Genomic DNA, 23438 nt, shown 5'->3' on the forward strand with positions numbered 1-23438 from the left:
CAAAACCACTCTCAGTCAGAAGGCAGAAGTTCACACTAGTTTGTGGCAAGGAGTGCTAAAAGTGTTATTTTTTTTTTTTTTTTTTTCCAGACTCATATATATCTTTTGGATAGTTCTTCCTTAGGAAAAATTCAGTAGAGGGGGACCTATGAAAAAGGTGCACTTTGCAGACTGTGACCCAGGATTGTGGTCACTGTGAGTAGGTTAGAGGATGGGAACATGGGTTTTGCCAGGACAGTGACTTCTACTCAGGGACTTGAGCTGGAGCTGGATGGGGCAGTGCTCCCTTCTCTCGCAGCTGCTGTTCTGCAGCTCTGTGACAGCAGCTCAGCAGAAGTCTAATTTCAAGTCAGCACAGGAAGAAACATTAACTGTTCAAGCAGTATTCATTATTCAATCTACTATTCCTTACCTTCTTTGTGGTAAGACCAACTAGTGTTCCTATAAATGGCATCCATCCACGAACCATCATTGGAATTGTGCTGGATTTGAGCTAGCATAACTTGGGATCTGTATTCTCCTGATGGGCATAATTGGAAAGGCATTACAGTGTTCAGCTTCCCATACACTAAATATTAAAGTGGTGAATGCCACAGAAATACATGGGCTAGAACAAAAGAAGTGATGAGAGAGAGAAGGGACACTCTAGCCATATACTGTCTGTGTGTCACAGAAGAGAGGATACATGGGAGTTGGGAAGAAAAGTATTGTCACAACAGGATGGTGGTCATTTCCAAAATCTTCGACTGAAGCATAGCAATACAAAGCTTCAGTCTTACTTAGCTCCAGAGACAGTTTGTGTTTCTCCTGGCACATTGACAGGAATATAGCTTACAGAGATGAATCCAAGGATATGTGACCATCTCCAATAGGACCTACAAACTGCTCCAAAGTCAACACTTTCTTCTCTACACTCTTTTCACTGTAAGCACATAGTTACATTGTTATCTGTTTTATTGAAATAAGAAAGAAGAGCAAGTATTATCTTGAGTAGGAGAACTTATTGTGTCTGTTCTTCTCTGTTTCCTAAATCTCACTCACTGTTTCAACCTTATTTAAGTTCCTTGTGTTCTGTGATTCCTGCCTTGGATTAATTTGGGTTCTTCTGTCCCTTGCTAAAATGCTCTCTTTTGACCCAGCTGACCAGATACCAATCAAAACTAATCAGATATCTTATTTCCACTTGGCTTTGATGTTATTTACCTCCCCCAAACTACTGTTTTCCTCAAGTGTCTTGTATTACCTTGGTGAAAAAGAAGCCATCTTTTCCTATCTTTTCCTTCTGATGTAGAGAACCCATCCAGCAATCAATAAAGGTTTAATCAAGGTTCTCTGCTTTGCAAAAGAAGTAGGTGTAAAGTGCTTAGTAGTGGATTTGCAGAAGGAGGAAATCAGAAACATAGGCAATAGGGCTGGGGTAAGCTGACCTTTGTATAACCTCCAGCTGGCCAGCTGTTCAAATGCTGTGACAGAAACACTGATCTGGTTTCCATTCTGGTTTTGCCTCTGAGATCTTATGACTGAATGCTGTCAACATGGAGTTTACACTATAGCTCCATCAGTTATGGCAATAATATAAACCTCTTTCCCTTGTCCAACAGTGGTTTTCAGGAAAGTAGGAATGTGACATCTCTGAAGCATGTACTACACTGTCTGGCTTTGCTTAAATAGGTTAGCACATCCAGAAGCTGAAGGAGCTGGTGTTGGCAGCTAGATTCTTTCAGCAGTATAATCTGGATTTCTTTAACTTCTGCTGTCATGGCATTGACTCTAAAAATAGTTCTAGAATTAAAAAAAAAAAAAAATCAATCTTAATGAGTTTTCTCTAATTTTTTGTGGCAATATTAAGTAAAATTTAAGCCTTACCAAGAAACAAAAATGTACTTTGGTAGCATATGCAGTAGTTGGATAAAAGAAATACAGTTTAAAATGTCACTGGTTATTTGTTCCAGAATTCTAGGAGACTAAGGAGACTAATATTTTAAATTTCATCTTTACATTTGTAAAAATTGTTACATTCGATAGCCCTAATAATGGTTCAACATCTCAGGATACAATTAGGAGAAAGTCTGCTGATAATTGATACCATGTACACATGGTACGTGGAAGAGGCATGTAATTAAACACATTTATCCTTTCTCATCTATTAAAATAGTCATTTTATATCACATAATAAAGTACACCCTTAATTGGGTTCCCATTCATGTCAACTAACAGAGCTTGAGCTGTTTGTCATAACAACCCATGTTGATAGGCATGCTGCTCATTAGCAGAGCATCCCTAATGGCTACATCCTGGAGTAGGTTTACATTTTAAAATAAACAGAGGGGCAATTGCTAATAGCTAACTATAACAATCACCCAAAATAATATGGGAATGACAATGTTTTGGAGACTAGCAACAGCAGAATATAGTGTATTAATATTTCAGTTAAAATAGATAAACTTTAATGGTTTTACTGGTAAAAATTAAAAGCTGGTATTAAATAACCCCCTTGATTTTCCATGGATGCGATATCTAGATGCTCTCTAAAATTTTAGGGAATTTGTCCTTATGTTTAAACCGTGTTATCTTCTTTCAGACAAAAACAGAAGATATTGATGCGTTTTCTGGCATTTTATCTCTGACTGGTCCCTAGAGCCCTCCCCACCAGAAGGGCGTTTTGGCCGAGGGGATCTGTACTCATGATTCTTTCCATATGCCGCCTTGTCCCATTCCCGTACTGAGCGGAATGATGTAATCAGAGTCACACATCGTGCAGAAACAAGAGTCCACTCAGATTCTGTGTTTTGTACAAAGTAGTGAAAAACTCTTCTTTACTAAGACAGCCTTACAAACAAATGCCTTAGACATTCAGAAATTCTGCACCCTTCTTGCAGCAGGAGAGACGTCTGTGGGTTGTTGGGGTTTTTATTTTTTTTTGCTTGTGGGTTTGTTTTTTTTTTTAGTTGACACCCCATTTTTAAAGACAAGTATGTTACCAATGTGCAGTAAGGTGTGGGATTTGACAGTTAGCCGGCTCTGTTGGTTTCATAGGGGAGATAATTACTGTCAAGCACATGCAGACATTCCAAGGAAATAACAGTGACTAAGGAGAAGCTCACAGGAGGCTTCAACGTAACGAATCTGTGACCTTTCTACTATTTTCTTATAAACTAGAAATCCTGTAGCCTTCTGCTAGTCACTGTTTACCAAAAAGTATTGGAGCATCCTATAGACCATTGCTGTTAGTATCCAGATAGTGCTAAATGTTGAACAGTACAAGTTGCAAAGTAAAAATATATACATATAAATAATTAAATATGTAAATAATCATTTAACTAAAATTAATTCACATGTGCCAAGTTGAAATAAAGCGGGTCTCTGTGCTGACACCAGAAATTTATAACATCAGTTTGATTCCCAATAGTCAACTAGCAGTTATATTCAAAGAAAACTTAGGGGGGCTTTATAAGACTGTGGCATAGAAGTTAGTATAAAATAAGCTTGGGGGATGCTTATATGCTGTCTCCTATGGGGAGGAAGAAAAAGAAAAGGGGGAGGGTAGGGGGATGAATTTGGTGTCTGGAATATGTATTATGTTAGTAAGTGAAATATCAACCCCCTATGCTGTTTTTATCTTTTACGTGTGTAGCATTTAAAAATAAAAATTGTGTGTACCCATGCAATTAAATAGGTAGCTGGATTTTGAAGAGCTTCTTTTATATCTTGGGGTTTTTTTAATTGGTATAGCAGATAAATTGGTGTTGAAGTTCTGTGGTAGCTAAGGGGAGCTCACTTTGTGGCATGCCTGGTATAAAACTTTGCTAAAACAAGAGTTAGAGGTTATCCATTGAAATAATAACAAGATTTCTGTGTCTGCTTAATATGGCACTGAGAACAACTAAAACAGACTCAGTTTATTAATGTGTCAACACAGAAGCATCATGACGGATACTAAAAGGGAGCCCTGTGTGAAAAGGACTCTCTTATAATCAAAACAAAAAATGAGCAGAGGATCTGAAAGAAGCTTTAGAAGTATTAGAATGGGGATGAAAGGGAGATGAAGGTTTTTAAGGGACTAAAGTTTAAGTTGCCTCCTCAATACCTAAACCTAGATGTAAAGTAGTAAAACACTACTTTAATAGTAAGCTCTTAAATTTAAATTTTCTGTCTATATGTTGCCTTTTTTTTCAATGCTGATATGAAGGTAGCCCTTTACATTTAACTACTTCTTTGTTTATCTTTCTGTCAACTGAACTTCAATAAACATGAGCATGTTAGCTGCTGCTGAAAAATGACTGGTAAAGAGATAGGGTAAAACTTGTCATATTTTACCTTAGACATATTTTACCTTAGCATGTTTTTTATTTTTAACATTTTTTTTGTTGCAAATGACAGAGCACTAAGGTCGTGCAGATAATGGCCTTTTGTTTTGGCAGCCAATCAGAAAAATGTGGAAAGGGTGAAAGCTGAGAGGTTGTTTTGAATAAAACAGATTTTTTCAAAGATTTTTCTTTTTAGTTCCCAAAACAACAATTGTAAAATACTGTTCCATTAGTGAAGAAAATATTCCATTTAAGAACATTAAAATACTTTGTTTTGAAGACTTTGTGAGAAAAATACCTAAAATCTGGTCTAGTTTATAAAATAAATGATGGTGGTCACATTCCCCTTGGCAGGTATACTCCCTCTTGGTATGTATACTTTGTCTAGCCATGGAAGAATATTTCTCCTTTGCCTGATGGGAGGTTCCCCCAGAAGTGAGTCAGAAAAATAGTAAGAGTACCAAGGCATTGTCCTTGGTATTGGGAAGACTGTACAATTACACAAGTGATTTGAGGATCAAGAGGTCACTTGGCCCTATTATGTGCCTCATTTGCATGCACACTTGATTTTTAATGTGCACTTAACTTAACCAGGCTCTTCACTGGCTACCATGTCTGAGACAGAAGGCATCAAAATGCACTAGAGGGCTGTCTTTCAACTAATTTTCACCTGTAAGCCATTAGAAAAGAACCCTGACTCATTTCATTTGCATCCACATAGTGAGACTGAGAATTTCAGTCCTTCACTCTCCACCTCCTAGAGTTATACAGTAATTCGTCATGGGAAAGTTCAGAGCATTAAAATTCAGGATGTGGATTACCTGTGTAATGCATATGTCAGGATGTGCTTAATTCTTCATTTTGCATGCAGTGATGCCATGCTAATTGTTGACCTAGAGGCCAGAAATTAGATCTCACACTGATTGGAAGGGTATTCTATTCTCAGGTTAAAGAGTGTTATTTTCCTATTTACTTCAATTTGTTTATAAGAACTGGACAGAAAGTGAGGCAAGGGCAATTCTAGACATCCCAGGGGCCATGATCAGGGAACTCACTTAATCAGTAAAGTTTGATTTAAATCCTACCTTGAACTGGGCAGACTGTTTTTTCCCTCTTCGCTTATGTTTCTGAGAGAAATGCTAATAGAATCACAGAAACATCAAATGGTTTGGGTTGGAAGGGACCTTAAAGCTCATCTAGTTCCACCCGCCTACACTGGACATGGACATCTTACACTAGAAAAGGTTGCTGAAAGCCCCAGCCTGGCCTTGAACACTTCCAAGGATGGGGCATCCACAACTTCTTGAGCAACCTGTGCCAGTGCCTCACTACCCTCACAGTCAAGAGTTTCTTCGTAACACCAAATCTAAATCTCTCGTCTTTTAGTTTAAAACCATTCCTCCTTGTCTTATCATTATCTGCCCATGCAAACCCCATCTTTCTTGTAAACCCTCCTTTAGGTACTAGTAGGCTTCTGTAAGGTCCCTCTAGAGCCTTGTCTTCTCTAGTCTGAGCAACGCCAGCTTTCTCTCCCTGTGTTCAGAGGAAAGGTGCTTCAGCCCTCTTTGTGACCTTTCTCTGGGCTTACTCCAACAGGTCCACGTCCTTCTTATGTTGGGGGCTGCAGAGCTGGATGCAGTCCAGATGGCATCTCACTGGAGTGGAGTAGAGGGGGAGAATCACCTCCCTCAACCTGCTGGTCATGCTGCTTTTGATGCAGCCCAGGACACACTTGGATTTCTGGGCTGTGAGGGTACATCACTGGGCCGTGTCCAGCTTTTCATCCACTTGAACCCCAAATTCCATCTCTGGAGCGCTGCTCCCAGTGAATTCTTCTCCCAATCTGTATTCATGTCTAAGGTTGCCCTGACCCAGGTGACCTTAGTTTCAGTAAGGAATTAGTAGTGAGTAATGAGGGGGGAGATACAGAAAAGTACTTCTACTGAGAGAAGAGGTATGAGTAGCATTAGTAATGTTGTCAAGAAATTGAGAAGTTGTGGTAATCTTGGCTTTGTTGTTGATAGTGATTTTTACTTCCCATGCAAAATTTTATACAAGTGATATACTTATTTAGAGCATGGAATCGCATTTAATGAAGGTGGTATGTATACACAGAGCAGGCACAGTGCATGCAGGATGTGTCCTGATGCCATAAATTGATCACTGGAGAACTGGGTCTTAGCTCCCCCTTCAGATTTGTTGTTCATTGTAGAAGGTGGCAAATCTAAAACAGATAAACCACATTGCACCATGCTAAAAACCATACTACTTACCCATAATTCCACCCTTATCCATAATCTCTTTCTCCAGTTTCTTCATGGAGGACTTAGGTCAAACTCTAAGTGTTTAAAATAAAGTAACAAAATTATTTTATATGACAAAGATGAGCAGAACTTAAAAGAACACCCCAGGCATGTATTTATCCTGTGCCATTCACAGAATTCATCCAAGCAGCAGGTTTTTGTGCAGAACAATGCATATGGCTTTAGATGTTTGCGTAGTTGGATCATCATGTCCCAAACCCATTCAGCACTTTTTGCTCTTTTATAAACCTTCTCAAATTTCCGTATAGGCACCTCTTCCAAATACGGATGTAGGTATATAAGTGTAAAAAGGTATCGTAGGGATGCCTTTATATTTTAGCTGTTATTTTAAAATACATTTTCGAATTTTTGGAACAGTTGCCTTTGCTCAAATGGTTTTTGGTTGCAACTAAGTAGTTGCTCTATATTAAGGAATCCATTAGAGACGTTTTTTATTTACTGTGGATTTTTTTTTGACATCTGATTGCTTTAAAAGACTGAAGAGGCTAATGCAGCTTTGCAGTAAAGGTTACTTGCTCTCTTCAGACACAATTGCTAAGCCGAGGTTTATGCTTTCTGATGTTAAATTTTACTCCTGAGGGGCTTAGAAAATAGCCATTTTACAGTGCAAAGTGTTGGCATATTTTTACCTATCTTTATTTGTACAAATACACACAGCTTTTCTTAGTAGTTAGCCCTGAGAACTCTTTTTTTCACCTCTGTTCAGTGCACGCCTGTGGCTCCATGCTTTCCCACAGTTTATCAGCCAGGCTGTTTACCAAATCTGACACTAAGAGATGCATTTGAAAAATGAGCACATAATTTAGATATGAAAACCGTTTAATGCTTGCTACTTGACCATGCTTCTTGAGAATAATATTCCTCATATTTGGTGTACATTGCCCGATTCCCTTGAAATAAGGTTAAGGGGGCGTGCACTGATTTATAGCAGCTAGAGTTGTTACTTCAAAAGTGCTTCATTTTAAGAACAGATTTTGACTGTGGATTTGTATGTTTAGAAATTGCAATTTGAGGGAAGTTACTACAAAATTACTTGTCTAGCCCAAAGTGGGTAATTATGCCAGTAGGTGTGATTAGGGTGCCTAACAGAAGGGTTTTTACACTGAAAGGCTGTGGGCTGCTTTTTTTTTTTCCTGAAGAAATCAAGAACCTCAATGCAGTTATAAGCTATCAATTTAGCACTTCCCATGTAGAAGATTGTTTTCTATTTTGTCAGAAGCAGTGCCACGGAGACTAATATGTACCCTTATACTGCAGAATTTGATGCAGTATTGTGTTAGAAAACAAACATAAAATTAGCATACACCTTAACAGTGCAAGTTACAATAAATCAGTTCCACTGTCAAATTTCATTTTAAAAGAAGTCAGGTGAAGATCAGTAAATAGGTTTAAGCAGATTCTAATTAGCAACTTACATGTTGTTAAAAGGATACTGAACTTCAAATTAAATATTTTAAATTAGCTCAAATTCTTTCACGGTGCTTTTCTTCCACTCTAACATATAGCTTAGTCTCAAACTCTTTGTAAATGTTCCAAGCAGAGGCCTTTAAAGTGAAATTTCCTGTACCCATTTGAACTCTGATTTCTGAATATGCAAAGGTTTAGTGAAAAGGAAAACTGAAAATACTTTGGAAATTAAGATTCATGATATAGATGATCAAAGGAATGTTCCTGTGTCAACGGACTACTGACAGGAATCATGGTACCAGTGTGACATATAATTGGCATAGAATGCAATTTTACTTTTATGTACAAGACCAACAACATTTTAAGAGCTTTTTTAATTATAAGGAAAGATGAAAATAGAAATAGAGATGCAGAGAATTAACTGAGATTGACAAATAACCAGTTAACTCAGATTTTCAACATTTGTGCCTCAGTGACGGGGTGGCACTTACTGCCATGGTCTAGTTTACAAGATGGCATTAAGTCAAAGGTTGGGCTCAATGATCTCAGAGGTCTTTTCTAACCTAGTTCATTCTGTGATAAAAAAATCTAAAGAGTCAGAAAAGTTGCCTGCCCAGTTCAGCTATGCTTTTTTCCAGTGTATCTGGAAATACAGAAAGAATGAGCATCTTAAAAAAGCATGTAAATATTTTGGTTTACAGGTTTGCAGGTTTTTTGCACAACAATCGAGAGAAAGCATAAGTAGGAAATTTTACAGATGCTTTAACAGTTATTTTTTACCACACTTATAGCTGTCTGTCTTAATACTGTTCATAACCATTTTCTGTCAGTGCCTGTTAGCCAAGAAAATTATGCAAACAAAATAATCTAGTCCAGTAAAAACCATAGTTTAAAAAAAAAAAGTCAAATCCTTCTGCACAATCCTGAGTGCATTCATGTGTTTAATTGAAAATCTGTGAGACAAATATTTCATTTAAAAAAAGGAAAAAAGAATGTTTAACTTCACTTACCAGAAGATGGGATCAAAGCTGAGAAGGTGAACAGTTAAAACTCTGGAAATTCAGCAAATCAAAAAGCATACAGAGGCTTTCCTTACATACAAGTATAAATCTACCGAGTTTATTTGAGTTCTCTCAATGATGTTAAATATACTGAAATAAAAATTAAATGTAACTTTTTCCCACTTCCACGTGTTTTACTATTGCCGCAGTCTTAGGCTGATGATCATAATTTCTACATGGTTTATTAATGCATTTTGAATGCAAATAAATGCTTCTATAGCAGAATGATGATATTATGATTTTTTTTTAATCTTTTGATGTTTTTTCTCATCTGCTCGTACTGTTGCTTACACAAACTAAGATGAAATCATATTTACAGAGTCATAGAATAGTCAAAGCTGGAATGTGTGTGCCTTCAGGAGCACACCACAATATCCACTGATTGCAGGAGGACACTCTCTCATCTGAACAATTTAAAATTAATTTCTGTAATAAAAAATATATTGCAAAGAAAGTGAAAGAGGAGAACAAGCATAAAAGCTTGATGATTGTTCAGTTTATCAAAGTTTATTTTTACTATGTATTCCTTCACATTTCCTTTTCTGTCGAACCATGGCCTGGAAGTACCGTAAATACTGTAAAACTAAAGTCTTTGACACACAATATATGCTTGATTTAAGACAAATATTTCTTCTACACTACCTCCATTATGAATTTTCTTGGTATACATTTACTGTTTTGTGAAGTTCAGTGTAATCATTGGATACAAGCCAGTAGTTCCTAGAAAATAATTTTGAGTAGTGACAGCATTTTGTCTCTATCTTAGCATTAAAAAAACCCCAGTGTTTATTAAATATGCTAATTTGAACTGTAGTTATGAAAGTAAATTTCATCTTCTCTGCTTTTACCTTGAATGCATTTGGGAAACAGTATAATGAGTTATTTTATTATACTTGTTTTAAAGACAGCTTTAATCCCAGAGGCACCATTTATTAACAATTGTCTCTTCTGGAAAAGAAAACAGGTTTGTTACAGGAGGTTGTAGAAGTATAAACTATGGGATATTACTTTATCACAAAAATTATGTGAATCTTGCTCCAGATGAATAGATTCCATTGCTGTACAATCAGTATTCTACCTATCTTTCTCCTAGTAAAACCCAGTATATTTTTTTAATCTTTCATTTTTAAAAAAAATTTAATCTTTAGCAACTTATTCTTTCTAATAAAATTAATGATCTGTGAAGGTTAATGTTGTCCATATTTAGGATAGAAAGAAATGATCTTAGAGACTTGGTAAGTAATTTACTACTGTGCTAAAATTCAACATGAATGGTCTACTTAAGAGACATTAAATCGTATGCATATCACAGTACAGTAAGAGAGCAAACTAAGTAGGTGAAACTCAATGAACTGGTATCTTTCTTTCTTGACAGGCTAGTGAAGGATGCCCCGTGGGATGAGGTCCCTCTTGCTCACTCCTTGGTTGGTTTTGCCACTGCATATGACTTCTTGTACAGCTATCTTAGCAAGATTCAACAGGAGAGATTTCTTGAAGTAATTGCCAATGCCTCGGGATATATGTATGAAACATCATACAGACGTGGATGGGGCTTCCAGTACCTTCACAACCACCAGCCTACCAACTGTGTGGCCCTGCTAGCTGGAAGCCTGGTTCTGATGAATCAAGGTATGTGCTAAACCATAGGAATGTTTTTTCTGAAGTGTATCAACTCAAATCAGTCATTTATGCAGCAAAGGTCAGGATAAAAGTGCTTGATAAAAGTGCTTCTGAGTGTACAGCAGTATTGGGTTTGCTCTTTCACTGCTTAGTAAAATTTAATATACTGAATAGAACAAAAGTTTGTGGGTAGATGTACAAGGCCTAATATGTGTGTATATAAATTCAGTTATCTAAGTGATTTTAAAGTTCTTATCTCACATTTTATAAGAATTAAAAATCCCCTTGTGTACAGTCTGTCCAGTCCAGATTTATAGACAGCATCTTTAAGGGTGGATTATCAGTAAAAAAGGATGCACTTGGTCCCCTTACACAATGCATTGAAAGGTCAGCAGTCAGAAACACCCCACACTTTAAGCTGGGAGCTAGAAAACAGGATAGCCTGGAATTTTGTCCAAGACTTCTGTCTCCTGCGAGAGCTGCGAAAGTGTGACTTTACCAACCCAAAGGCCACAACTCAGGACTTTTCTTTCCATCAGTATCTTCTATGGAGATAAGCAAGACTTTACTTTTTTCCCTCTGAATTCTGCCCTTGCATTCCACAACCATCATCCAAGAGGTGTCTGTGCCAGGTGTCCTTTTCTTTGGGGACTTAAAACCATCCTTCCTGCTTCCAACTTGAAGACCCTGACCAGTTGATTTGGATGCTCTGCATAGGGGCTATCCCTCTCCTCCTGTCTAAGTGATACACAGTGTAAATGAGAATGCAAGTCACAGAGTCAGTGAGAGAGAGCAGGTGAATGATCCTGTCTTTAAACACCATAGGTACTTCGGATGAGAGGTGGAAGTCAGCTCCTGCTTTTATAAGAATGAATCAGTATTTTATCCGGTGGTTGTTTAATATGTGCTACAAGTATTTTAAAAACACGATTCCCAGTGGAACTACTTACTTCCTGCAAATCAAGGAAATTGTAGTTTCTGGATGCTGATGACGTTGCCAGGGTATTCAGCTCTGCCAAGCAAAGGCACATCTGCACATCGTTGGAGCTCTCAAATGCCCAAAGAAGTGTGACAAAAAATTATGGCACCGACTGTGTTTGCAGGGTCATCTTGTTGTCAAGTGCTTGTGGGAACAAGCACATTGACTGATATGTGTATGCTGAGAAGCATCAAGAACATGTGTGGAAGTTATTCCCTATCCTCCTGTCTTACTGTCCACAGATTGAAGACTCAGGCCATGTTGATTCATTGGGTTTTGCTAAATTTCATAAAATTCCATCCTTCCCCAAGCCTTCATTAGTGCAGAAAGCTGGCAGTTTGCGAGATGACTTTGCTTTTCATTAGAATGTAGACCATAAGTATGCTTTCTGCCAAACAACAGTAACATCACAAAGTTGGGCAATATTTCTTTCACTAAAGATTGGTGAGGGTTATTTGGGGGGAAAATAAAAAGGAAAAAAGCAGCAAATTTATGAGTTCGTGAGAAATTTGGAAAATAGTGGTAATATTTCAAATGAAAATAGGTCAATACAGACTGTATATTTCTAAACTAAAGTTCTATTGTTTTCAATATAGAGCAACTTTATTTTTTAAAAAATGGAAACATAAATAAAATTTTTCTATTGGTCTAAGACAAAAGGAAGATTTTTTTAAAAACTATCATTCCAATATGAAAGGCTTAATCTGAAGAAATTAAAAAAAAAAGGAATGGGAGAAAGAGAATGAACATAATATAGTTCCTGTATCAGGTACATAGCAATTGAAAATAATATATCCCAGTGTTGACCTTTCTTACAAAAAGTTTAAATTCCAATTAATAACTTTAAACACGATTAAGCTATTGAAGCTTCCAGAGACTAAATAGTCAGACTTAATAGATAGACAAAATAGGTAGACTAAATAGATAGACTTAAAAACCTGTAAACATTGCCAAAGGACTGAAAAAAACCCGAATTTGAATGACTCCTAGGCACATGCATGTATTGAAGACTTTATACTCAGACACTCAGATATTCAAAATAGAAACTTGAGTTAGGCCTTGATATATCTCGTAGATACATGGTTTATATCCTGCTAAGTTTAGGTGAGATTTGTTGTGGTTTGTTGTGTAGCCTGACAGAGCATTGAGTCTTTTACTTTTTTCATTTCAGGGTGTTCTTTTAGTATACTATGAGTATAGCACTATAGCATAGATGTACACTAAGTAAACAGAACATTAATGCATTACAGTGGTAAATGCACTGTGCTGAACCCTGGCAAATAACATTCTTGCAGCAGTCAAAAACCAGCTTTTGTGGTTGTTATGTCATAAGGGAAAACAAGAGCGAGAAAAATCAGGATTTTATTCCAGTAGACTGATGTGCTGCCAACTCCATCAGAGTAATGAAGTAGTGTCATGATATCTGTGAGTAAAGTAAGCGGAAATAAGTAGTATCACCTGTCCCTGTTACTCAGCCTTCCCCATCATAGTTTTCTTTTTAGCCAGCCAATAAATTACCATGTTCGACTCAGGTTGTCTGTTTTGTTTAGATACTGCTATTTTTTTTTACTCTGTTGACTGAGCAGAATTTGGCAGCGTTGACTAGCAGGATGTTGGAATTGCTCATCACTCTGCTGAGCAAAAATACAGCATTTGTGGCAATGAGAGGAAGCACTTTGTAACAGGATTGAATGTAGGTCCTACTCCCGTAGCCTGGCACCTGTGCTTCATTCAGCAGGCACTGCTTCACCACACCGTGGGGTAGAATGTTTGCCAGCTGGGCTTTGCTATAGGGTAGAATTAAGTCTGGTTAAATCTGTGGTCAGACACTTTGAGCTGGGAGAACACTAAGTTGCCACATAGAAGCACAAGGCAAATGATCTCTGTTTAGTCCTACTTTTCTTGCTACTCAATCCAAAAGACAATAAGAGAAGGCGCGTAGCCTTTCCTCTGCTGTGTTCCATGTGCTGACTTCTGCAATACATAAATGCAGTACTGAGGCTGTTGTGCTTGTGCTTAGTGAAGGCAGACAGGGCCTGAGAAGGTTTCTCGTGACCTCTTCCCATCTTTTGATTTGTGTAGAGCAGACCAAAATTGTAAAATATAAGAAATGCTTTTCTTTAGAGAAACTATTACTGCTTAGGACTTGTATATTTGAAGGCTGAGAATTTACCTAGTTGGAAGATTTATTTTATTCTGGAATTGAGGAATCTGCTTTTGGAAGTAATCATGTAAAACTCTTCCAAAATAAATTATATTTGGGTAACCCTTTGGATTGTACAACAAACTGAAAATGTAACTAGAACAGAGAAGGTCTTAAAATAGAGCATGAGTCAGTAGAATATCAGTTAACTGCAGCTCAAGTGTGAACTTTTTTGCATTTTTAACCTCTGGGGATCTCCTTACCACACTGGCAATCCTGCCAGTAAAAATGACTGATTAGAATTGTTGCATTACTGGAGCCCTCTAGTGGGGCCATAGGTTTGTTTTCATAGGGCTTTAATTTGAAATGCAATAAATAGTCTTAGCTTGGCTCTTCCTTTTTTCATGTCCTGAATTCATTAAAAAAATCCTGCATTATTAACAAAAGATATGTGGTAGATTTTCCCCTGCTCATGTGACCTTACTTTGCTTTTTTTAAATACTGTGTTTTATATTTCACCCTAGAACTACAGGGATGCTGCAGCAGTAGGTTGTATTATAGAGCTCTAGATTGCAGATTCCTTGCTGTAAAGGACACTGTGGGAGTACAAATGGCACTCGTTGCGTTCTAATTAGTTTTGCCAACGTCTTTTTCTTTCAGGCTACCTTCAGGAAGCTTACTTGTGGACCAAGCAAGTGTTGGCAATCATGGAGAAGTCAGTAGTCCTGCTGCAGGAGGTCACAGATGGCTCCCTCTATGAAGGGGTGGCTTATGGCAGCTACACAACCAGATCGCTCTTTCAGTACATGTTTCTTGTCCAAAGGCATTTTGACATCAATCACTTCAGCCACCCTTGGCTCAAGCAGCACTTTGCATTTATGTACAGGACTGTCCTGCCAGGTAGGTCCTTTGGGTAAATGAAGATGAATCTTCTAATTTTTGAAGCATCAACGTATTTCATACTTGAAATAGGCCATTTTAAAACAACCACTGTACTTGGATTTTTTAAAATAAACATTTCCTTGGATTTTACCTTCATCATTCATCAAAACAGTGACATCCTTGTTTATCACTGCTTATTAAAGATCAATTCTGACTTTTAAAATTGGTGGAAATATCGAAACATCAGTTGGGAGAAAAAGCAATCCTTCAGAATTTGATTTCTGGTTTTCAAAGTTTGCTGGGGTTTTCTGTTTGAAAAATAGTGTTCTTTGAGATTCTTCTTGATTTTTTCCTTTGCCAGAAATTATTACACTGAAAGATTAGTTGAAAGAAATAGTAAATGATTAAGCCAATGTAAAAGTACTAGTAAAGTATAAAAATTTTTTACATGATCACCAGTTTTCCACTAAACAGTAAAATAGATTTTTATGTCACATGTATTAAAATATTTTTATTATACTTTGAAAAAGTTATTTACTCAAATGATAAATTTTTATGCTCAGTCCAGGGGTACATGAACCATTTTCATTTGTCAGTGTGAGAGTTTAACATAAATATCTGACAATCACTGATGCGTAAATTTTGAAGACTTGTTAGTATTTCTCTTGCTGTATCTCTCTACTGTCTTGCAGTGTGTTTCAGCATCTCTGATTTGAAGTCCAAGTTGTGACCGAAAGATGAAGATATGTAAATACAAAACCAGCTAGATTGCTGGTTTCTTCTTTCAGAAGAGATTTAGTTTCAGGAAGTCTTGCAAGTTTTTGATGATGGTTTTATCATATAATCATAGGATGGTTTGGGTTGGAGAGGACCTTAAAGATCATCTAATTCCAACTCCCCTATTGTAGTCAGGGACACCTTCCGCTAGCCCAGGTTGCTCAAAACCCGGTCCAACCCGACCCAAACACTTCCAGGGACAGGGCATCCAGAACTTCTCTGGGCAACCTGTTCCAGTTCCTCACCATCCTCACAGGAAAGAGCTTCTTCCTTATATCTAAACTAGATCTACCCTCTTTCATTTTAAAGCTGTTACCCCTTGTGTTGCTTATTTTCAGGACAATTCATTAGGAACTTATGTTGTTCAAATTCCTGGTTAAAAAACTGTGAAAGCTTTCTTGGAACTTCAGATCTATCCATGTGGGGGGGGCTGAGTGCAGCTTTGTCATGCCAGTATAGGCACATAAGGAATTGTGCTGACTCCTTGTGAGACCTCAGGCATCCACTGGGGAGAGGTTCCAAAGAGCAAAATGAGCTCATGCTGACTGTTTCAAAGTGAAGCTGATTTTTTTTCCTTGAGGGCACCTCTGGTTTTTTGCTTTAGAGAGTATAGATTCACATAAGAAAAGTGAAAGCTGTAAAGACAAAGTTACCTCTGCCAGATTTGAGCGAGGAGAAGAAGTATATGGGACATTGTATCTTACATTTAGTGTAGTACATTTTGTGTAGTGACTGTAGCCCAAAGCCAAAGAAGAAAGGTGAATATGCAAGTCAGCTACAGCAGAAGGAAACAGCTGCTGTGTAACCTATTTAAGGTTCATTTACTAGCAAGTCTATAAACATCTGAAAAGGGTGCTTCTGTTTGTACCACTTGGCTTTACTGTCATGCTTTACAATTGTATATTTTTTGTTTATTTGTTCTTTATTACATTCCTTTTTGCTTTTTCCCAAGGGTTTCAGAGAACTGTGGCCATCGCGGATTCCAACTATAACTGGTTCTATGGGCCAGAGAGCCAGCTGGTGTTTCTCGACAAATTTGTCATGCGCAATGGCAGTGGAAACTGGTTGGCAGAGCAGATCAGAAGGAACCGAGTGGTGGAGGGCCCAGGGACACCATCCAAAGGGCAGAGGTGGTGCACTCTCCACACTGAATTTCTCTGGTATGAAAGGGAATGAGTGGGCTCAAAAGGAACCTGACAGCTGTTTGCTGTTAGTGATAATTCATTATCTTTAGATTTGTACTGTAGAAGCTGAGATCAGGCTGTCCATGTGCCACCCAGAGTCATTAAGCACAGAGGAACTTCTTCACTTAGCAGAGATGCACTGTATGGGTTGCTACAGGGAGCACCTTTGTCTTGTCCTACATCTGCTTTTATGGTTTCTTTCCATTGTCTATTGCTTTTATAGAATTGCTTGTATTGAATACAGGCAGTTCCAAAGGAACTGAAAATTTGCCTATATGTAGTCTTTTTTTTTATTTGGCCTGTTCTAATGTTTTCTAATCCTGTCATGTTCTTTTATAATTAATTAGGTGAATATTTAAAGCATAGGTTTTTTTCAAAAGCTTTAAGAAATACTATGAACTTTCTTTTAAAAGCTAAAGTAATGTAAACACTAAGGCTACTGTTAGCTGGTTTTGCACACTTACTTGCAAGTTATACTTGGAAAAAAATGCCATGATAGGTGACTAGATCATATTTTTCCATGTAATTTACATCTCTGCTAACTTCTATGTCAATCTTCTAAAGGTAAGAAATTTAAAGATCCAAAGGGCCTTAGATACACATATGAATTCTCACAGTTTGTGGAGATAAGTACATTTTTGAGGAGTTAATGTAGCTCTGTTTCTCTCTCTTGCAAGAAAAATATTGTTGAATATCCGTTGTTCTGCATTTATGATATGCACATTAGAATGCGTTTGTTAGGCTTCAAGCAGCCTTCATCTTGTTATTTTCAAAATACAGAGTCTCTTCTCTTCAACCTCATTCCATAATTGTTTTCTCCTGCGTCTTCATAGAAATCCTGGGAATTTATGCTTAAAAAATTCATTTTGATGTAAAAAAGAAAGCAATTTTTAAGAGCACCTGAGTAAAAAAAAAAATTATCTGAATATTCCAACAGTTGCCTTTGCCCTGTGCTGAAGTGTTGCTCTTGTGATGAGCGTGTCCATTTGCATTAGAGTTTCAGGGAAGACATCTGCTTTTAGAGGAATCTCCATCAAGGACTGGTACATACAGAGCAGGCTCACAGTGCTGATTGGAATTACCCCAAGCCATATGCAGGACCTGAGCTGTGACGGTATAGGGCCTGACAGAAGCTCCTGGTTAGATGTAGAGAATAAATCTGATGAGGAACCGTCTAACAGAAATATTACTGGGCTTAATGATGGGTTTGTTTATTTCGATTGCTAAAAAACAATGCCTGAAGGTTAGGTTTTCTTTTCCATGGTTGTTCTGTTTTGTTTTGGTTTTTTGCTGTTTTAACTCCCATAGATGAAATAAAGCAAAAATTTTAAGCATTGTAGCCTTTTCTGGGGTTAAGACCTCTTTTTACACCAAATGTCTTACATCTTCCAACTTATACAAGAAAACCATGTAAATTTTGCTTCAACCTAGTTTAGAGAAAGAAACTAACATACATGAACCGACATAAATATTAAACATGTATCCTTTAAAATGCCTTTTCATTAATTTTTAATTTACTGCTAATTCTACTTGAAGACTACAGACTTCTGTAATCATCATTTTAGGGAAACAGATACTGTACTTCTCTTCGTTAAGTAGTCAGTAAATAGATGCAACTGTTGATGTCTAGTGGAGAATAGACAGTGTCTACAGCCTGCTTCTAATTTGCCTTTTTAAAAGATCTGTATTGCAGTCAATAGTTTTATGAATATGTAAGACAAAACATGACTAGTTTGAAATTAATGGTACTCTTATTTTTGAACTGCAGAGAAACTGCTTGCTTTATATGCAGAGCAGATGCTTTCAGTTGTTATTCTGTAAAAAGTGTACAACAAATTTGTGCAGGGATTAGTATGATAAATATCATTACAACTCTATGATTAGGAAGCATAATGAGGGCTTTATAGTGTTGGCTTGCTCCTTGATGTAACTATTGAATTATTTTTTGAGTTTTGTACAGGTTCTGCTAATGGAACTGGTCAAGTGGTTTTTAAACCCATTTTTGTCATCTTTTTGGCAGGTATGATGCAAGTTTGCGCTCCGTACCTCCACCAGACTATGGGGTTCCTAAGCTGCATTATTTTGAGGACTGGGGAGTAGTAACCTATGGAAGTGCTTTGCCGGCTGAAATCAACAGGCCTTTCCTTTCTTTCAAGTCAGGAAAGCTGGGAGGACGTGCAATATATGATATTGTTCATAAGAACAAGTACAAAGAGTGGATCAAGGGGTGGAGGAACTTTAACGCTGGCCATGAGCACCCGGACCAGAACTCCTTTACTTTCGCTCCCAATGGCGTACCTTTCATAACTGAAGCTCTGTATGGGCCCAAATATACTTTCTTTAATAATGTGTTGATGTTTTCCCCTGCTGTGTCTAAGAGCTGCTTCTCCCCATGGGAAGGGCAGATTACAGAAGACTGTTCCTCAAAGTGGCTTAAATATAAACATGACTTGGCTGGCGACTGTCAGGGACGAGTGGTTGCTGCCATGGAGAGAAGTGGGGTGGTTTTTATCAGGGGAGAAGGAGTGGGTGCATACAATCCGAAACTGAAGCTGAGAAAATTGCAACGAAACCTCATACTTCTCCATCCCCAGCTCCTCTTGCTAGTGGACCAAATCCACCTAGAAGATGACAGCCCTCTGGAGGCAGCGACCAGTTTCTTCCACAACGTGGATGTGCCTTTTGAAGAAACGGTTGTTGATGATGTCCACGGGGCCTTTATTAGGTACCGTGATGGGATATATAAGATGTACTGGATGGATGACACTGGCCACAGTGAGAAAGCCACCATTGCCTCAAGGATGTATCCCCGGGGCTACCCCTACAATGGAACGAACTATGTGAATGTAACGACCCTCTTGCGGCACCCCGTCACGAGGGCCATTTACCTTTTCATTGGGCCCTATGTGGACGTGCAGAGCTTCACTGTCCGTGGGGATTCTCCACAGCTGGATGTTTTTGTTACCACTGGTGAGCATGCCTATGCAGTGTACCTGTGGCCTGCTGAGGATGGGTCCCGCTCTGCCTTTGCACAGGTTATTGCAGACCGCCAGAAAATTGTCTTTGACCGAGCCTCTGCTATTAGGAGCTCCGCAGTGCCAGAAGTGAAGGACTACATGGGGATCGTGGAGAGGAACCTGCAACATTTTAAGCCTGTTTTCCAGCAGCTTGAGAAGCAGATCCTGTCTCGTGTGCGCAACACGGCTAGCTTTAGGAAGACTGCTGAGCGCCTGCTGAGGTTTTCAGATAAGAGACAGACAGAGGAGGCCATTGACAGGATATTTGCAATCTCACAGAGGCAGCAGCAGCAGCAGCGTGGCAAAGCAAAGAAAAACAGAAAGGTAGCCAAAGGCTACAAATTTGTTGATGCCGTTCCTGACATTTTTGCACAAATTGAGGTAAATGAAAGAAAAGTGCGACAAAAGGCACAGACTCAAGCACAAAAAGAGTTGCCTGTAGATGAAGACGAGGAAATGAAAGATCTTCTGGATTTTGCAGATATCACTTATGTGAAGCACAAAACTGGCTTGTCAATCAAAGGCCGATCAGGGCTGGCACAGATGGTGACGACTGCTCGAAGTAGTGCTCCATCAATATCAGCTTCTTATACCCGCCTATTTCTAATTCTCAACATTGCTATTTTTTTTGTCATGTTAGCAATGCAGCTCACATATTTTCAGAAGGCCAAGAGACTGCATGGCCAAAGATGTCTGTATGCAATACTTTTAGTAGACAGCTGTATATTATTGTGGCTGTATTCTTCCTGTTCTCAGTCACAATGTTAGCAGAAGACCTCTACTAGTTGACCAGTTTATGGTCATATATGCCTATGCAAAAGCATTAACCCTAATAGGGCCAAAGTTTATCTTCTTTTTTTTTCTGAAACATTCCAAAAACAGCTGGGCAAAGATTGCTTTCAGAGCAGAAGGGATGAAAGAATAGGGCAAGCAATGAATATCTCAGAAAATTAAGTACTTAATAAGTACTCCTCCTTTGGGTTTTCAGTTGGGCCTCACTTCTGAGGGAATGTTGTGCTTTGTTCATCAGAGTTCAGTAATGTAAGTCATAATTAATTTTTTGGTGAGAAGAGCCCTCTTAATAGATTTGTTTCTAAGGACTTTCTTTTTTATACAGAATTTGGTTTGCATGTAGTGAGTTTTCATTTCAGGCTGCTAGGGATGTCTCTGGACATTCTCTTAAGACAAGGACATTCAAACATAAGTGTACAAGTTGGATCTTAACATTAGACTTCATTTCTCTCTGCCAAACCAAACAGTGGTTCAATATGGTATAATTATACACTCCTGTATAATTATTGCAGACCCTTATATCATGTTATCTCTTCCATGCTTTACAGTCTGGTACAGTGGGAAATGACAATCATGTCAGTACTTGCCAAGTGAGAGGCACAACACCTAGCAAGCAGTAGCAGAAGGTAAATGCGGGGTTAACTCAAAGTAGAAAGGAACACAATTCTCAGGAAAAAAACCCTTTATGTTTTAACCAAGTGTAGACTGTAGAAAGCTGAATGCTGTAGGATCTGTTCTCCATATTACAAGATAGGATTTCACAAAAGTTTTCTATAGTTTGAAGCATGTCTTAGTAGGGAAATTATGTCCTAGATCACTACCCTTCCATATGCAATTGTGAAAATGCAAACAAAGAACCAAAGCAATCCTGTGGTAACCTCAGTAACTGCCAATATGGGGGGAAAAGTGCATTATGGAAGTATTTAATGTCTTTTTTCTGTTCACATGGCTAGAAAGAGGACAGTTAAAATTTTGCGTGCAGCCTGTTCTCTATAAAACACCAGCAAGAGTTCTGCAAGCTCTTGGTGGGTCCAGGTCAATTATTTGGGGATTAGTAGTAAATGGAATCATGCGGTTTATGACAAAAATAAGTTTGACATCTCCACATATATCCCCTTCTGTTCATTAAAATGATTTCAAGAATTCATAGCTATTTGAGAGAATGGAAGCTCTATGGAATTGGGACATACTTGTTTGTCTTTACAGAAAAACAATTCTTCCAGTACATTTGCTAAATAAAAGCTTTATGATTATGTCTATGGAAAAGTTGTTTGATTAAACTAATTTTCCTGGTAGTTACAGTAATGATGTTCATCAGCACTTGGTTCAAATCACAAAACTTTGTTTCCTCTTCTTTACACCATTTAGATATATATCACCTACTTTACTCTTGTTAAGCCTTCTGGAAGTCTGTTTTGAAATGTGATAAGCTTTCCTTGTCTAAACAGCTTCAGTGAAGAGGTTCCAGCTACTGAGCCATTTCTGAGCAGTGTATTCACATATATGTGCACATACTGCAGTCTTCAATGCCTGGATTTATTCAAAGAAATTTGGTACCTTTGGTCTGAGCAAAGATTTAGGACCCCAGTTAATTTCTGAATCATGCAGTCATTGGAGTATGAAAGCCTACAGATAGTAACATGGTCCATCTAAGACCTTGAAACACCTTTGAGACATACCTTCCCCTTTTCCCTAAGTGCAAAAGGCATATAAGGTGGTTAATTGTCTATTCCAACTCACGCACTTAATTGCTTAAGGCAAAGGAAGCTGAGCCTGGGAGCATTACCCAGTATAGCTCCACATCTGTAGTGGTGCTTGCTGAAGCAACTAACCTATGACAGGCTGTGGATTGCTGGAAATGTTATTTCTGCCTTTGCACTGTGATTACATGAAGACATGCAAAAATAGATGTTCTTATGTTCAATTTCAAAGACCCTGTTAGTTTCTCAATATTCTTGACCATGAAACACTGAAAAGTCAAGATTTTATTTCATGTATTTATTTCATGTCAAGATTTCATTTCACATTTATGCTGTGTCAATTTGCTATTGCTTTGAACAATCAGCTATAGAGAGCCAACCTGTAGTCCAGAAGACTTTTGAGAAATACCTGCATTTCTTTGCTTCGTAGTGTGGTGTCTGAATTCTAGTATGGGATTTGTGTAGCTGTCACATGAAACTGCAGAGACTAGAAAGTAAGGTATGGTCATACCCATTAGCTCTCATTTACACTACATTTCTCTGCATTGTTCCAGCAATGCAAAGGAGAAGTGGTGGTTGCAAGAACTGCCAATGCTCACAGCCAGGTGTTAAAGCAGCTTTTAAAGTGGACCAGCATTCAAATGAATGGTGTAGGTTCAGTGATACAGTGAAGGAAAATCAAGTGCACTGGTCTGTCCTCCTGAATGAGAGACTAGACCCGTTTCAGCATAAAGTGTGCATCCAGGGGTTTTCCAGTCTCTGCCTGGTTTGCCTCTAATACCTTTCTGTTAAGGATTTAGGAGTTATGTGTATATAACTGTCATTGCTTGCAGCTCTGAACTCCGTTTGCAGAGATGTAACTGCAAATTAAGGCTTAATTGTGCTGAGTGTATTTTGGATACGAAAAGAATCCTGGGTACTTTCTTATTCTTTTCCAGGCTGGAACCTTTAAAAAGTCCCTCTGCAGTGGTTATGTAAGTTTTGTTTCCATTCTTTGTTTCCATTCTTGTCCCTCTCATTCATTACCAAGGATTGTAACCTTTTAATAAAATTTGAAACAAATAGAAGAACAGATGGTTCCATGCCGTCAGCAACCAGCAACTTGGACTGTTGGGTAGAAGTTCTTGTGTCACAGTAAAGCAGCAGTTCAAATCCAAGCTGCCCTTCCTTCACTAGGAAGTGTAGTGAGGAAGAACAGGTAAATGGGATCAGTCCAGGTAGCTCTACTGGCTAGTGGGGGGGCTG

General features: G+C 38.2%; 1 protein-coding gene across 2 annotated transcripts in view; it reads left to right on the forward strand.

The window, feature by feature from the left end:
• The window catches only part of DSE (dermatan sulfate epimerase), a 36334-nt gene extending 14588 nt beyond the window's left edge, over nucleotides 1-21746 (forward strand). For both annotated transcript variants that reach the window (XM_027633984.1, XM_027633985.1), the window contains 4 exons: nucleotides 10475-10728; nucleotides 14502-14741; nucleotides 16453-16660; nucleotides 18705-21746. In XM_027633984.1, coding sequence (XP_027489785.1) covers nucleotides 10475-10728; nucleotides 14502-14741; nucleotides 16453-16660; nucleotides 18705-20469 — 2467 coding nt within the window. In that variant the 3' untranslated portion in view covers nucleotides 20470-21746. The remainder of the gene's footprint in view (nucleotides 1-10474; nucleotides 10729-14501; nucleotides 14742-16452; nucleotides 16661-18704) is intronic.
• Nucleotides 21747-23438: the final 1692 nt, after the last annotated feature.

This window comes from Corapipo altera, unplaced genomic scaffold (genome assembly GCF_003945725.1).
Source record: "Corapipo altera isolate COAL_440 unplaced genomic scaffold, ASM394572v1 2b, whole genome shotgun sequence".
NCBI classification, from domain to species: domain Eukaryota; kingdom Metazoa; phylum Chordata; class Aves; order Passeriformes; family Pipridae; genus Corapipo; species Corapipo altera.